The sequence below is a fragment of the Phoenix dactylifera genome, chromosome 2, assembly GCF_051530095.1.
Source record: "Phoenix dactylifera cultivar Ajwa chromosome 2, Ajwa_hap1_PhDact_Kaust_v1.1, whole genome shotgun sequence".
Classification (NCBI taxonomy): domain Eukaryota; kingdom Viridiplantae; phylum Streptophyta; class Magnoliopsida; order Arecales; family Arecaceae; genus Phoenix; species Phoenix dactylifera.
The window spans coordinates 31,877,653-31,891,291 of NC_143191.1; the positions used below are offsets into that span (position 1 = coordinate 31,877,653).

General features: G+C 38.5%; 1 protein-coding gene across 13 annotated transcripts in view; it reads left to right on the forward strand.

Moving 5' to 3' along the window:
* Positions 1 to 215: 215 nt before the first annotated feature.
* The window catches only part of LOC103711483 (PX domain-containing protein EREL1), a 32,185-nt gene continuing 18,761 nt past the window's right edge, over positions 216 to 13,639 (forward strand). For 8 of the 13 annotated variants that reach the window (XM_008797628.6, XM_008797630.6, XM_088715904.2 and 5 more), the window contains exons 1-3: positions 216 to 530; positions 3,180 to 3,305; positions 4,275 to 4,373. In XM_008797628.6, coding sequence (XP_008795850.2) covers positions 441 to 530; positions 3,180 to 3,305; positions 4,275 to 4,373 — 315 coding nt within the window. In that variant the 5' untranslated portion in view covers positions 216 to 440. Of the gene's footprint in view, positions 531 to 1,140; positions 1,182 to 1,238; positions 4,374 to 13,639 lie in introns of those variants that run through there. The other 5 variants (XM_089928888.1, XM_089928892.1, XM_089928886.1 and 2 more) reach the window with 5 other exon arrangements.

A 13,639-nucleotide genomic window follows, 5' to 3' on the forward strand; every position in this document is an offset into this window, starting at 1 on the left:
AAAATAATATAGCTTAAAAGCAAAATGGCATATCTATGAGTTCCTACCTTCTTGCTTTTAGCTCTAACTCTTTAATGCGTCGCTCCTCTGCCATGCATAACCAAAACCATCCATTTTCTCCATGTTTTTTTTTTCTTTTATTCAATATAAACTAAACACATCCCTTCGTGGCTGGGGGTCTCCTCCACCCCCACCCCCCCCCGACCGACCGACCGACACGTGCAAAGCACGCGCCTTGGGAAGACGGTGCGAGGACGGACGGTTAGGTGTGCGCTTTGGAGACTTCACTCGAAGAGGGGCACCGATCGATTCGCCTCGCCCCAAATCCATCCTCCTCCTCTCCTTGATCGTATTTCAGTCTCCTCTCTCTCTCTCTCTCCACCCACAAGTTCGATCCTTCTCCCACTTCGTTCCTCTGCGATCGCCAAAGAAGCAGGGAGATGCTCAAGAACAGCCCCCCGAAGCACCGCCACGATGGCACTTCGCCCCTGCCCCTGGGCATGGACTGGAGCCCTCCTCCCAAGAAATGGGTATCAGCTCCTCCTCCTGTGATCTCCCCTCCTATATTCGTGATAGATTCTCTTTTCGTGGCAATTCGAGGTTCTTTTCGATGAGTTTTCGTCCGATCATGGAAATCTGAGCTGGGCTTCGATGTTTTGCGATGATTTATTGAATTTTTATGTCTTTTCGTAAATTTTTGATCTTGAATCTTCTCACGGGTTAATCTAGGGTTTTTGCTTGGGATCATTCGTTCTACGTCATTGTGATTCCGGCTTTTTCTAGGTTGGATAGTTTTTACGACGTTAATAAAATATTGATTATAATCTTAAAGCCAATGCATTTGTAGCTTGAAGCTATATCATTGCTTGATTTGAATGAGTTAATTAAATTTTGTATGCGACAATATCAGCACAAAAAATGGTGAGTTGATCCAATTCAACACGTCAGCAATTTATTCTTAACAGATCAATGAAAAAAGACTAACTTATAGTTCTGGCCATCTTCTTTCTTGCGATCATCTTCATCATCTCTAGTTTCTTGCTCAATTTTGTAAGTATTATGAAATTCTGGGCTCTATTCCATGATCTTGAAGTTGTAACCATCTTGACCATCCAACTACTCTTTGTTCTATTTCTCCAGAGCCTCCTTGCAGCATTCGATTGAAGTGATGGAATATGAGCGCTTTCTGCGCAACCTTCCAGCCTGAAACTTCCTTATACATTACATGATGGGACCTTTGAGAAAGATGGCAAGAACATTGTCCACCACTTTAAGACAGTAATAAGGAAAACGGTGGTCCTATCCAATGTAAAGGTAAAAGAGGGAAAGAAAGAGAAGATGCAAAAAAAAGGAAAACCGGTTCAAATCCTTCTCATGTTTTTCCTGGCAAAGTAATAATGGAGGAAGGCAAAGATGGCACCAGCACCAATCACCATTTAGGCAAGGTGATAGGGAAAACCACATGTCACAAACTATCTGTCTAGATAGTGAAGAAAAAGGTGAATAAAACAAAAAGAAATCCCCAACAACAAGAATAACACAGCTTTTCCATAATAGACTGTCTCATCCGCCCATGAGCACCAATTATATTTGATATTCATCCACAAACCACAGTCATCACAAGCATTCGCAAAACACATCATTGCTTGATTTTTCCCCCAAGTTTTGATGTTGTCTACTCATGAAAATGCCAGTCTTATGAGGGAAAAAGCGCAAGGGATGTGTCAACTGAATGTTGCAACAATACTAAGTAAACCACTGAGCTAATGACCAAAAAGTGTAGTAAGATAACAAATATGTTAAATCATTATATGTCTGAAAACTGCATACTTTACATTGTGATTCGCTTCACTAAGAGAGCATTCACCATCCATGGTATGTGCTTGGCACCTTACTGCTATATATTCCCTGCATTTAGTCATCTAAAAAGCAGAGGACTGGATTTTTTGCTTCTACAGTCTGCGTGTATCCAATGGTGACTAATGCATGATTCGTCCAGAGTTGCCATTCAAGGCTTACTGACCATTTCCTGTACCAAATTAACTGACCAAGAAATTAGGGACCTTTACTTTCCAATATGCGACCTCTTGTCCTTTACATAATCATTGTCATTCTTTCCTTTGGGATGCTCCAGCATATCCTGAATAGCAGTTTTAGCTTTGCAAGAAATGATTGAAATCCCAATCTTACTGACTTTATCATTTCAATATGAAAGATCAACTTAGTGCACTGAGGTCATATGTCCCCTTCCTCTTGATGTTTGTTTATTTTCTTTATTTGGGAAAGTAAATAAGTAATAACCATGGCATAATCTCTATATGTGATCTCATCATTTGGCTGTTGGTTCTTATGACGGCCTTAGTCCTTAATTGAGGTTGTCTGCCTTCTCATTTCAGGCCCTTCAGTGCATTAAAGCCATATCAAAGTATCAATTATAAGGATCTCCTATAAAGTGGAGCAAACAGTTTTGTACTTGACGATTATTAAATGGAAGCCATGTTATGCTTCTTTTCATATTCTTAGACTAGTTTCTGGCATGTGCGATGCACGTGAGAATAGTGCACACACACACACATGTGTGTGTGTGTGTATGTATAATGTTTAGGCAATTCGATTAATAGCTCCTAGTTTTCGGAGGTGATCTTCTCTTGCTTCTCATCCTCATAGTGAGAATTGAACTACACGGGGTATGTTTATTTGTTATGTAAGTGTAGAAGAGAAAAGTGGCATGATATGGACGACATGGACCTTGACACACATAGTAGGAGTTCGGTTTTAGTAATGAAACATATTGCTTCTTTCTTATTCCTCCTCCTTTTTTTTTCTTTTTTGATAATCACATGCTCTTTAAATGCTTCAAGTCACATGTGAAGTTGTGTTTCCCATTTGCAATGACTCCTTCCACAAGGATATAATATTTGATTGATAACGAAAATACTAAACCACCATTTGAATTGAAACTTCCTTTTCAAGTTGCTGTTCCAAATTGCATTCAAAGAATTGCAATTTTGTATGTCTACCATGCCATGTGATTGCCTTTGAGAACATGTAACATATCTTGCCATTCTTTGTCATTATTATTCAAATAAGGACTGTATTTTGTAGTGCTCAATTATTATTTAGTTCTTACATATGTATATTTTTCTATTTGCTCATATGGCATACATTTGTGAATGTAGGATGGGAGAAACACAATATGGCCTCACAATCCTCACACAGGCTGGAGTTTCTGTGTCATGTTTCCTTCCTGGATTGTTCAAACTGATCCTGGAGCATCCCATGACAGCTTCTTGAATCCTATAGTTGTAATTTCTTCATTTCCGTTCTCACCATAATTCTTGGATACATATAAAACACTTATATTAACCATTTTATAATATTGACTTTGTGGGAGAGGATGACGTAAGCATATCATGTGGTGATAGGAGACATAAATTAATTCTCTTCATCTAAAAGATAAAAATATGTCGGATTCAACAACTGTTTGCTGTATTCTTCTTCAAGTTTTACTTTCTGGTTCTGTAAATTTGCTTAAGGTGGTTTTAGCTCCATGAAGATATATGGCTTTGTTTGGAATTATGGAAAGCAAGTAGTTAATGGTAATTCATGCTCATTAAAATGTGATGATTTGCTGAATTTTCTTTATTAACTTTAAATTTTTGTTTGAGAAGAACTGGTCCTAAGGGAACATCCTAGTTTGGTGTTTCGTGATGGTAAATTTTTTCAAAATTTTATATTTTTCGCCATCCGTTTCTAACTAATGACAACCTTGTCAATTTAGTGCTGACATTAAAGGGGACCGAATGATCTGTGATTTGAAGGTGGCAATTTTGATCCAATTCACAAGGATTATATGATGGATTACATATTATGAGAGCTTTGCCACATAAACTACTGGCATTGAGGATTTGCAGATTGGTTATTACCATTAGGCAACCTAGAATTTCATATCATTGAACTGCCTACTGTGGTTGTATATGCTAAAAGAATAATGGGTTTTATTTCAGGTATTTGATGCTCTATCTATTTATCATCAGGAGATATTATTTTTATAAGAGCATTGTATTGTTTTTAGTGAGGTGTATCTTTCTGTTCAATCATAAATGTTTAGTACCATGGCAAGAATATGATGAAGTTATATCTGTACATTTCAACTTTTTGTAAGCATGAGCTCTTCAAATGTTTACTTAACAGACATCTTAAAATAATAGATCTAAGAGTTTGTGTTTCAGTTTTTGCTCTTTTATCTTTATTTTAACATCCGTAAAGGACAGTTTTACAGGATTCATATTGGTATACAATCTCCAGAAGGGGTTAGCACCAGTCACGGAGTACTTAGACGATTCAGTGACTTCTTGAAATTATATTCTGCTGTAAGTATAAAATTCATTTTGCCATCTGATCTCGAGGGTGATCATCCCTTTGGAATATGTTCCATCGGTCCTTTATTTGTGAAACATGCACCTAGTTTCATTTGTACTATGTGTAAATTTGATATTATCTGACAGAAAAAAGATACCACACCATGGTGTTATTGCAACATTGTTGGACCTTCGAGCATAGAAGAGAAGGACACAGTAACAAATTTATAACCTCGTAGTTGGAGAGATTTTTTGGTTAAGAAAATATAACGCATCTTGCTGTTTGAAAGATAAACCAAGAACAAAATAATGCATATCGTACTCCTGTTGCATGATCATCTTAAAATCTCAGGTTGAGATGGTTTGATACAATACTATGCGTTTTCCCTATTTAAACATGCTGCCAGAATTGCAACATCGCTGTCTGAGAATTAGGTCTGGCCCAAAGGCCTTAAGTAAACTCAAAATGGAATGTTAGGTTCACCACTAATCTGTGCCATGCTAGAACGAACTACTTTTGTTTGTTAAAACTATCAAATCCTGCACTGCAGTTGTTCCTCATCAAGACAGGTACCGATACAAGTACCAGGCCCTAAAACCTTGGACTACAGCCACTAGAGAGATTCCTCTATAACTGTGTAATGCCATGACCATCGTGATCAACAGTGAAAAATACTTTGATCTCGAATTCCAGCACACCAATTGATATTATTGAACCAAGGTTCGCCGTCTCGCTACCGGACCCCGTACCGGTGCCATACTGGCATAGTATCGGTACGGTACTGTACGGAATTTTTTTTGGCATACTGAGTGTCGGTACGCCACCCGTACTAGGTAGCGGTATTGAACCGGTATGGTATAGTACGCCTCGTACCGCCTAGTTCAGGCTGGTACGGTATACTATTGAACATTCACTTGTATCTTCCTGTTGGGATTAGTCTTCCCATGCAAGGAGCGAGAATGGCACAGCTGAGTTGTCAAAATGTTAAAAAGTATGTGTGAATCTTGGTTTAGGCCTTTAATGCTTACAAGATGCAAGCATCTAGCTTACTTACCTTCTGCTTTCAAAGTCCTCAATCTGGAGCTAAAGGCTTTAAAAAGGCAAGATATATCCTAAATCCTCATTCAAACTCTGCGTCTTGAGCAAAATACTTGACTATCACCTATAGCATGAACTTTGGAACTTAAGGGCTTGGACTCCTCTAGTTGTACTGGTCGCTCTACACCCACTGTTGTTTGCTTTGAGAGGTAATGTGGGCATCACCAATCAATTAGTTCATATGCAGAATAGGTGGACATTACATGGCCAGAATCACCATTCAAACCCATTAAGAGTTTGAATATTGGCAATCTCTTTTTGTTCCTTCTCTTACTTAGACCTAGAATGGTAATCCGCCACTTTTTCTCTAGGCTATCAACATACACATAAGCTGAAGTGTTGGTTGAGCCAACTGTGATACGAGTTGTTGCTTCAGTGCAAGGATGCTTTTTGGTGTTCTCTTCGAGTAATCTTCTTTAAAAGGGAAGATATCCCATGCCTAAAAAGGTGTACATGACCCATCTCCAATGATTTCTTCAATCTGCCAATAATATTTTCGCCTTTTCCATTTGAATCATCTCATTACAGCAAGCAGGATGATCTGCAACTTTTGATATGCCAAAATGTCCTTTTTCTTGTTTGGAATCACTCATGCAATTGGATGTGAAAGAGTAAGCCATTGATCAAACTTGGTCTTTGAAGTCTGGATTGGGTCATAGAGCTAATTAACCGCATTGGGGATTTATATGACCAGCTAGATGTCCCAACTCAAAATTCTTTTAGCATGATCCCTTGCTTGAACTCTTCTCTTAGTAGATATGTAGTCATGTGACTTATTCCCAAACCCACCTCCTAAAATCAGTTCATAATGTATCAAGCCTTCCCCGTTTCTCGATATGAACCTTGTGCAAATATACCTATGAAATAGAATGAGAGTGCTTATACGTCTATTTGGTTATCTTGCTGCCGAAGAATAATGATACTGGGTGTAGCTTCTCTTCTTTCATCAAAGCGAGCTTGTCAACAATGTTTAATATACTGTTTCTGCCATCAATGCTAGAGGCATTTTACTAGTGACGCTATTTGCTATGGAAGGGATATTGCGAAACATGCCCACCTCAAATTGCCATTTAGCATATGGCAAGTTTGCTAGTGCTTAATCAATTATCACAAACACAGCTCTCAAATTATTTAGTCACATTAAGTCAAGGGGAATTAAACTTGTTACCCTTTTGAGTAGTTCAAGACCAATTTACATAATTAAGGTGACAATCTATGTTCTTTTTTTAAGCGATTCTGTCAATTGAGGCTTACAATCTTGTTATATAGTACCATAACAGCATAGTACCAATATAGTATAGCACCGAGCCATATTGTACCGGAACTTGATATGTAGAAGTGTACTAGTACGGTATTGGTATGCTTTTTTTATAATTTTTTTATTTTCAATGTTTTGGTTATGGCTATTGTAAGGTTTAGAGTGTGATTTTAAGCATATTTTATTATTATTTTATCTTGTATTGGTCCCATGATTGCTTGATGGATGCAAGTGTAAAAAATAAAAATAGAAAATGCATATATATATATATATCAGATATATTTCAATTACATGATATGTATTTGTATCTAGTCCCTCGTGGAATATCTATGCCGCCCGTACATGTTTGACATTTCATCTATAGTTGCAGTCTTGGACTGGACTCTAACCTTGATAATGAGGCCATCCTTGCATACGATAATCTAGACCTTTTGGATAGCTATATTCGGTACTGGGTCAGCCATCCCACCTGAGCAAGAAGATCATGGCAACGAAATATGACATGTGATCAGGCTAAGACCGTGGAGGGCAATAGTTACTCAAATATGACATATCAGACGAAGGATGTGTATACGGGTCATTTGCTGGCTGCACAGAATAGGCTCCGGTGTATGATAAGGATCCAGAGACGTCTAGAGATCCTACTTCGCAAGCTAGATCATTAATTGTAGCAGCGTTGGATCCTAAACCACCTCGAGTGGTCCATTTCTTGTATCTTGTTGTATCATTGCGGGCTTTACGTCATGCATCGTGGTTCACATCCTGCATGGCATGAGTAAAATGAGACTTGCTAGTGAATGGTCTCATACCATGTGGTTGTGAGTTGTATGCACCCCCACCATATCCACTGCTACCCTTGTCACCAAATACATCATTGCTCAGGCTGTCATTAGCATCATCTCTCATATTGCGAGATGATTTAGGCAACCATTCATTGGCTCAATAGCCTTAGAATTTGAGTGAAGAGGCTCCTTATCAATCTCTTCGGTGGATTTTTGACTTTGTTTCTTTTTCCTTTTTCGCTACTTCGACGAACTACTTTCTTTTCATGGTTGCCTTGCATGACCGGCTTTGCTGGGTGGCTTAACTAGGTCTTGACTGGATCTACCCCCTTAGCTGGACGGGATGCCATGGTGATCTCTTCTTAGCATCTTTTTGTTATATCTTTCGATGGAAGTCTCAGACATAGAGTCTTGCAGTCTAGACTGGCTCTTCCTAACCTCTTTGGTTGCTAGACATTATGCGTGTAGCATGTGTCCGTCTGTCCTCTGCTTTGTATTTACCCCAGCCTTTTTTGGTATGATATAGTTGGTCAAGAAGGCGATCTTGGCCTATTAAGCTTTGATTGTTGTTGCTAGCCCTCAAACCAACTAATCATGGGGAACTTGTCATGTTCACGAAGTCATTATGAAGTGGGTCATCATATTTCAACATTAGCTCTGCCTCCTCATGAATGCATGTCAATCTGAGTCGTAAATTGTAATACATGTACACCAAGTCATTTCATCTCTCACGTGTCAGGCGCGCGGTTCCTCTATTTGCTATGTATTTAGAAAAAGGTTGATTAGCTGCACTAGCATCCTTTAGGGCTCGTTTGGTTCGTAGAAAAAGAAGGGGGGAAAGTGTGGTCAACGGAAAAGTAATGAGATGCCTCTTTTTTGGTTGGAGTTTTCAAAGGAGAGAGATAGGAAAGTTGTATTTCCATGGAAATATGATTCCCACATTTCATGGAAAAGTTACTCTTCCATGAGGCGGGAATCACTTTATTTTTATTTTTTCCCCAAAAAGGCCCTTCAGCATTAAAGAGGCATTAAAGACCTAATTTTTATTAAGGGCATAATAGTAATTATACATAACTTTTTCAGGAAAGTGGATGGCCAACCAAACATAAGCCCTTTGAAAATTTGTCACTTTTCCATGGTCAGCCAAACATGCCAAAAGTACTTTCCTAGGCATCCTCTTCCTAGGAATTTGTTTCCTAGGAATCATATTCCTAGGAGGGAAAATGCTTCCCGCGAACCAAACGAGCCCTTAGAGGAGACTATTTGTGGGAGGATTTGGATTGCTAACCTATTGATATTTTTGGATGATAGTGCCAAATAGAAACATTATTCAGCTTCAAATGGAATCAAGTAAATTACATTTTAGTCGACATTTTTCATCAAACATTTGATTAGTGAGAGTCGGTGTCCTAAAATACTTGGATTCATATTGTTTTTACTTGTCACAGCTGCTTTCTCACTGAAGTTGTGGGGGAGTCCTCTCTAAAAGCTTTAGTCTATGAAACACACCACTTATGGCATCATATCTTTGCTTATACATGGAATTGTATTAATTCCCTTAAATTTAACTTTCCTCCTTGAGGCATCTATTAGTAATGGCAGCATCAAGATCCATCTTGTAGATGACCTAGTGCATGCTAGTCAACAGCTCCTGAGGCACTATAGTGGAACCTTGGATTGAGGCAGATAATTGATTTAATTAACGGACAAAGGATTGCATAATAGTATTTTATACGTATAAACAAGCATTCATGATTGTACTTGGATTATTTGCCTGATGCAACACCATACCTATCTACCAATCCATCCTCTCCTTAATGATATTAATATACTCATCAGTGTGCTTTAAATTTGCTTGCTTGTTCTCGGCCTTTGCAGTCATCAGCATGTGAATCCACCTTGGTGGATTTGGAACTAGAACACCCCTCGTATTGTGAGGACCCAAACTGCTCTATGCCTAGCAACCTCCTTTGTTGCTAATTATTTTGATTGTCTCATATAACAACCTGAATCTGGGTCACTTCTATATCATCTGGATCCGATGTCTCATAGTCCATTGGATCGCTAATGGTGCTCATTTGCCTAATGATCGCCCTCGACTATTTGTTTCTTTGTGCTTTTCTTTGCCCTTCTCAAAGTCATGAAAGTACTTTATAATTGTTGAACCTATTATGAACATTTCTTGCATACAGTCACATTGGGATAACTACCGGCCAAATGCTGCTTTAATCTCATCACTCCATCCCCTCACTCTGCATTGCCCTACTTGCACTTCCAACAGTGCCGACTCGAGATTATTACCCCATACTTTTGACTAATATCAGCATCCTTCTCTTTCTTCCTTCTTGAATCCATTTTTGCAAGTTTGACGACCACAAATTATAAACCATTTCATTCATTACCACGAATTACATAAAGTGGGTCCACACTTTTTAAAAATAAAAATATTATCTTTTAAAGATTTATTAGTGACTTTTATAATTTAATTTCACTTGATGCATATGGTTATGGTTCATTGGACCATCCAAAACTGTCTAGTTTGGGATGTATCGAACTATACTGAGTGGGAATTAGAGGGAGAATTAGGATGATTCCCCCATTTGGTTCGAAACAGAGGAAAAATTGTTCCGAATCAGGTGGTTTAGAGTGGTAGTATGGTATGCTGTATCGGCCCGAACCGGGTTGTATGGGGCATATCGTACCAATTCGGTACTGGTAACCGGTACGGATGGTATACCGACACTCAGTACGTCCAAAAAACTTCGTACCGTACCGACACTGTGCTAATGTAGCACCGGTATGGGGTCCGGTACCGAGATGGCGAACCTGGCGGTATGCTTTGGTTCAGCTTAGTTTTGCCCTATTCAGCCCCTTCCCTCTTAAATGATTGAGGTGGGAGGCTGAGAAGGCCTCCCACACCCCCTCAGCCTCTTCCTCACTTTTTTTTAAAAGATAGTAGGGACTTGCAGATCTAAGCCAGATTAGAGATAGGAACAAGTAATGCCCCTTTCCCCCTCGCTTTTCTTTTTGTGTTTAGTCAAAACTCAGCAAGGAAATAAGAAAGGGAAGATTATGCCAAAATTTTTGATTTTGGCATGATTTCATGATATGTTGTAGATTTACGGATGATCTTTGCAATTCATCGAAATTGGATGATTCTCCTAGTGATTTGATCAAGAGCTTTCGAGAAGAGGCCACCACAATATTCAGTCTAGTCAAGGTGGAGGGCATAGTCGATCCTTCCAACAGAGCCTGACAGAGAGAGGCATTCAAGAAAAGAAGCTAGGTACTCAGGCCAACAAAAAGAAAAAAGGAAAAATAGTTGCACATCCATTGGAGAGAGTTGAGGAGTTTATTCACTTAGATTCCGAGACTAGATCTTTCTACGATAGTAGCGATGCCGACAACTCAAGCGATGATGCATCTAGTGGCCAGGATGGCACGATGATTTTTGACTCAGCTCCAGAATGGTCTTCAATTTACCAGTGAGTCCTAGTTTACTCATGCTGCATATGATAGGGACCACGATGCACGATCTGATAGATCTCATGAGGATACCATTGCATATAAGAGATGCATCCATCGATATTGTTCGGGACATGACACGACTGCTGCAGATGATCTGGCATGTGAAGTAGGATCTCTGGATGTATCTGGATCTAAGTCGTATACTAGATTCTATTCCACATAAGCAGGTTATGATCGGTATGGATATGGTTTATCTGTGGCATCATATTCGAGTGGGTACTATCCTCCATAGCCTCAAGCATTCTATGGATTGGATTTTGCTACCAGGATCTTCGAATACGTCTTAAGAGTATTGATGTAGGATGCTCAGGTTACTTCTCTCAGGATAGCTATCCAACGGGTACAGATTATGGGAGATGCAGGATTATGGGGCAATGCTTTTGGAGTCTTGGATTGCTGTGCTAGGCTGGACTACGAATGCGATCCCGATATCTACAAGGGACATCGACACTCTACAAGATTTTAGATATCAGTACATATTTTGTACTTTAAATATATTAAAGTACTCCATTTATTATATTGTATATATATTTACTTAAAAATACATTAACTGGTCCACTTCAATTCCATTTCATGGTAAAAACGACATCAAACCAATGATAAAATTACAAATTAGACAACAATAATTATGAAAATTTTAAGTGGAGACAAAAAAAATTGAGAAAATAAAAAAATAAAAAATAAGAAAAATGGTGTACAGGTTAGCTAAGTGGTATGCCATGGTGTATCATGTATCGGTATGGTATCGAATTAATACTGTACCATACTGGCAGCTCTTTTTGATACAATCTTGGTACTGGTTCAACAAACATATTATATGAAAATATAAAATAGTGAGGAAGAGCATTCATTTTTTCCTTGAGTAATGTTTTAGTTACCTATACACATTGCAATTTTTTTCATTAATTTTAGCTGAATTAATAATTATTGAGTTATTAATATCTAAAAATTTGATCATTTACATTGTAATACAAAAAATGGCCGAATTCCTCCTGAGAATATTTCAAAATTATCTATACAAAATGCTACTTTTAAACATTTTTGATTTCTTAAATATTTTTAATTAATTTTGAGTTAAAATTACTATTTAATTATGCAATACCTAGAAGGCTAGAAGACTAATTTTAATTTGATTAATGTATAACCTTACCAAGGGTATTATATATATATTTTCAGCCTATGGTTCATGGTCTGCCGTACCGGTCGATACGGGTCGGTACCAGCCGGTACATACCGGTACCGGACCCTACCGGTACGGTACAGCTACATATTTCAGTACCGAACCGTACCGGCGCGTACCGAACCGTACCGGCGCGTACCGATCCGGTACCGGCCCAAACCGACCAGTCCGTACCGGCTCCAATTTTTTTTTGACTTTTAGCCTCATCAGTACAGTACCGGTTCGGCTCGGTTTGGTTCGGTAACGTACCGGTACCAATGCCCACTGGTACGTCGGTACAGTCGGTACCGTGTACCTTGCCATGGTTGTACCTTAATCACCACTTTTGAAATTTGGGTAGCCATAACCATGTCAAAATTTGAACAAATTACTACCATAAAAGATAGCAAGTAACATGCATAACCCAAACATGCTACCAATTTATGTTCAATGAAAAATAACAATTTCTTCTTCAATGCATAGATCGCTATTAAACCTATATTATATCATGAAATCATGCCAAAATTAGAAAATGCATGTGATCTCACATTTTAGCAATTTTGGTCTATTTTAAGTTTAAAAGAAAGACGGAGCGAAGAGAGGGAAGAAGATTTTACCTTGATCCGAGTTGCCTTCTTGCAGAATCCCTTTGCGCTCTTCTTTTCCTCGCCTCCTCAACTTCCAAGCCTTCCTAAGTTAAAATGGAGAGGAGAAAGTGGTTGGAAGGCCCTTTCTCCTCTCCCTTTTTAATTATTACTTGTAATCAGCAGGAATTGATTCGAATCAAGTCGAACTGAGCTTAACTGGGCGGTTTCACTCGGATTAAATCGATTTGGACTGGTATCTTCCGAGTCTCGAACAAAACCCCTTTACCGACCTAATTTCGCCTTTAGTCAGTACGCCCCGAACTGAGTGGCTCGGGTTGGTTCTAGGAACTTTGCTCTCAACATCTCTTTTCACAACTCCAAGAATATATGTAACTAGAGATTCCATGAACTATGTCTTAACTTCTATTAGATCACATGTGGACTTTCATTTAAATCTCTGTGTTGTCTTCACCCTAAAGTTATTCCATGGTTTGCTGCAGGATCCTCAAAATGTGTGTGATGACCCTCTATATTACTTTGTGTCTCTCATAATTACTATTCTGTTCTTAAAAATCTGCTTTACAAATAACACTTCTTTGTTAATAGCTGAACTAAAATTTTGTCATATTTATTTGATGTGATAAGAGACCAATGCTTGGTAAATGTAGAATTTCACATATATATGTGCTTCCAGCAGATACTGTCGTCTACGCTTTTCATGTGAGCCTTTGTCTTTTATAGTTTGTGTTGCTTTAATGGTTTTCTTGCTAAGTGCCTCATGATGGAAAAATATCACTTATGTAACTTAATTGCATAATGACCAAGTTTAATGCAGATATAATAAATTGTATGTACATTCAGATTC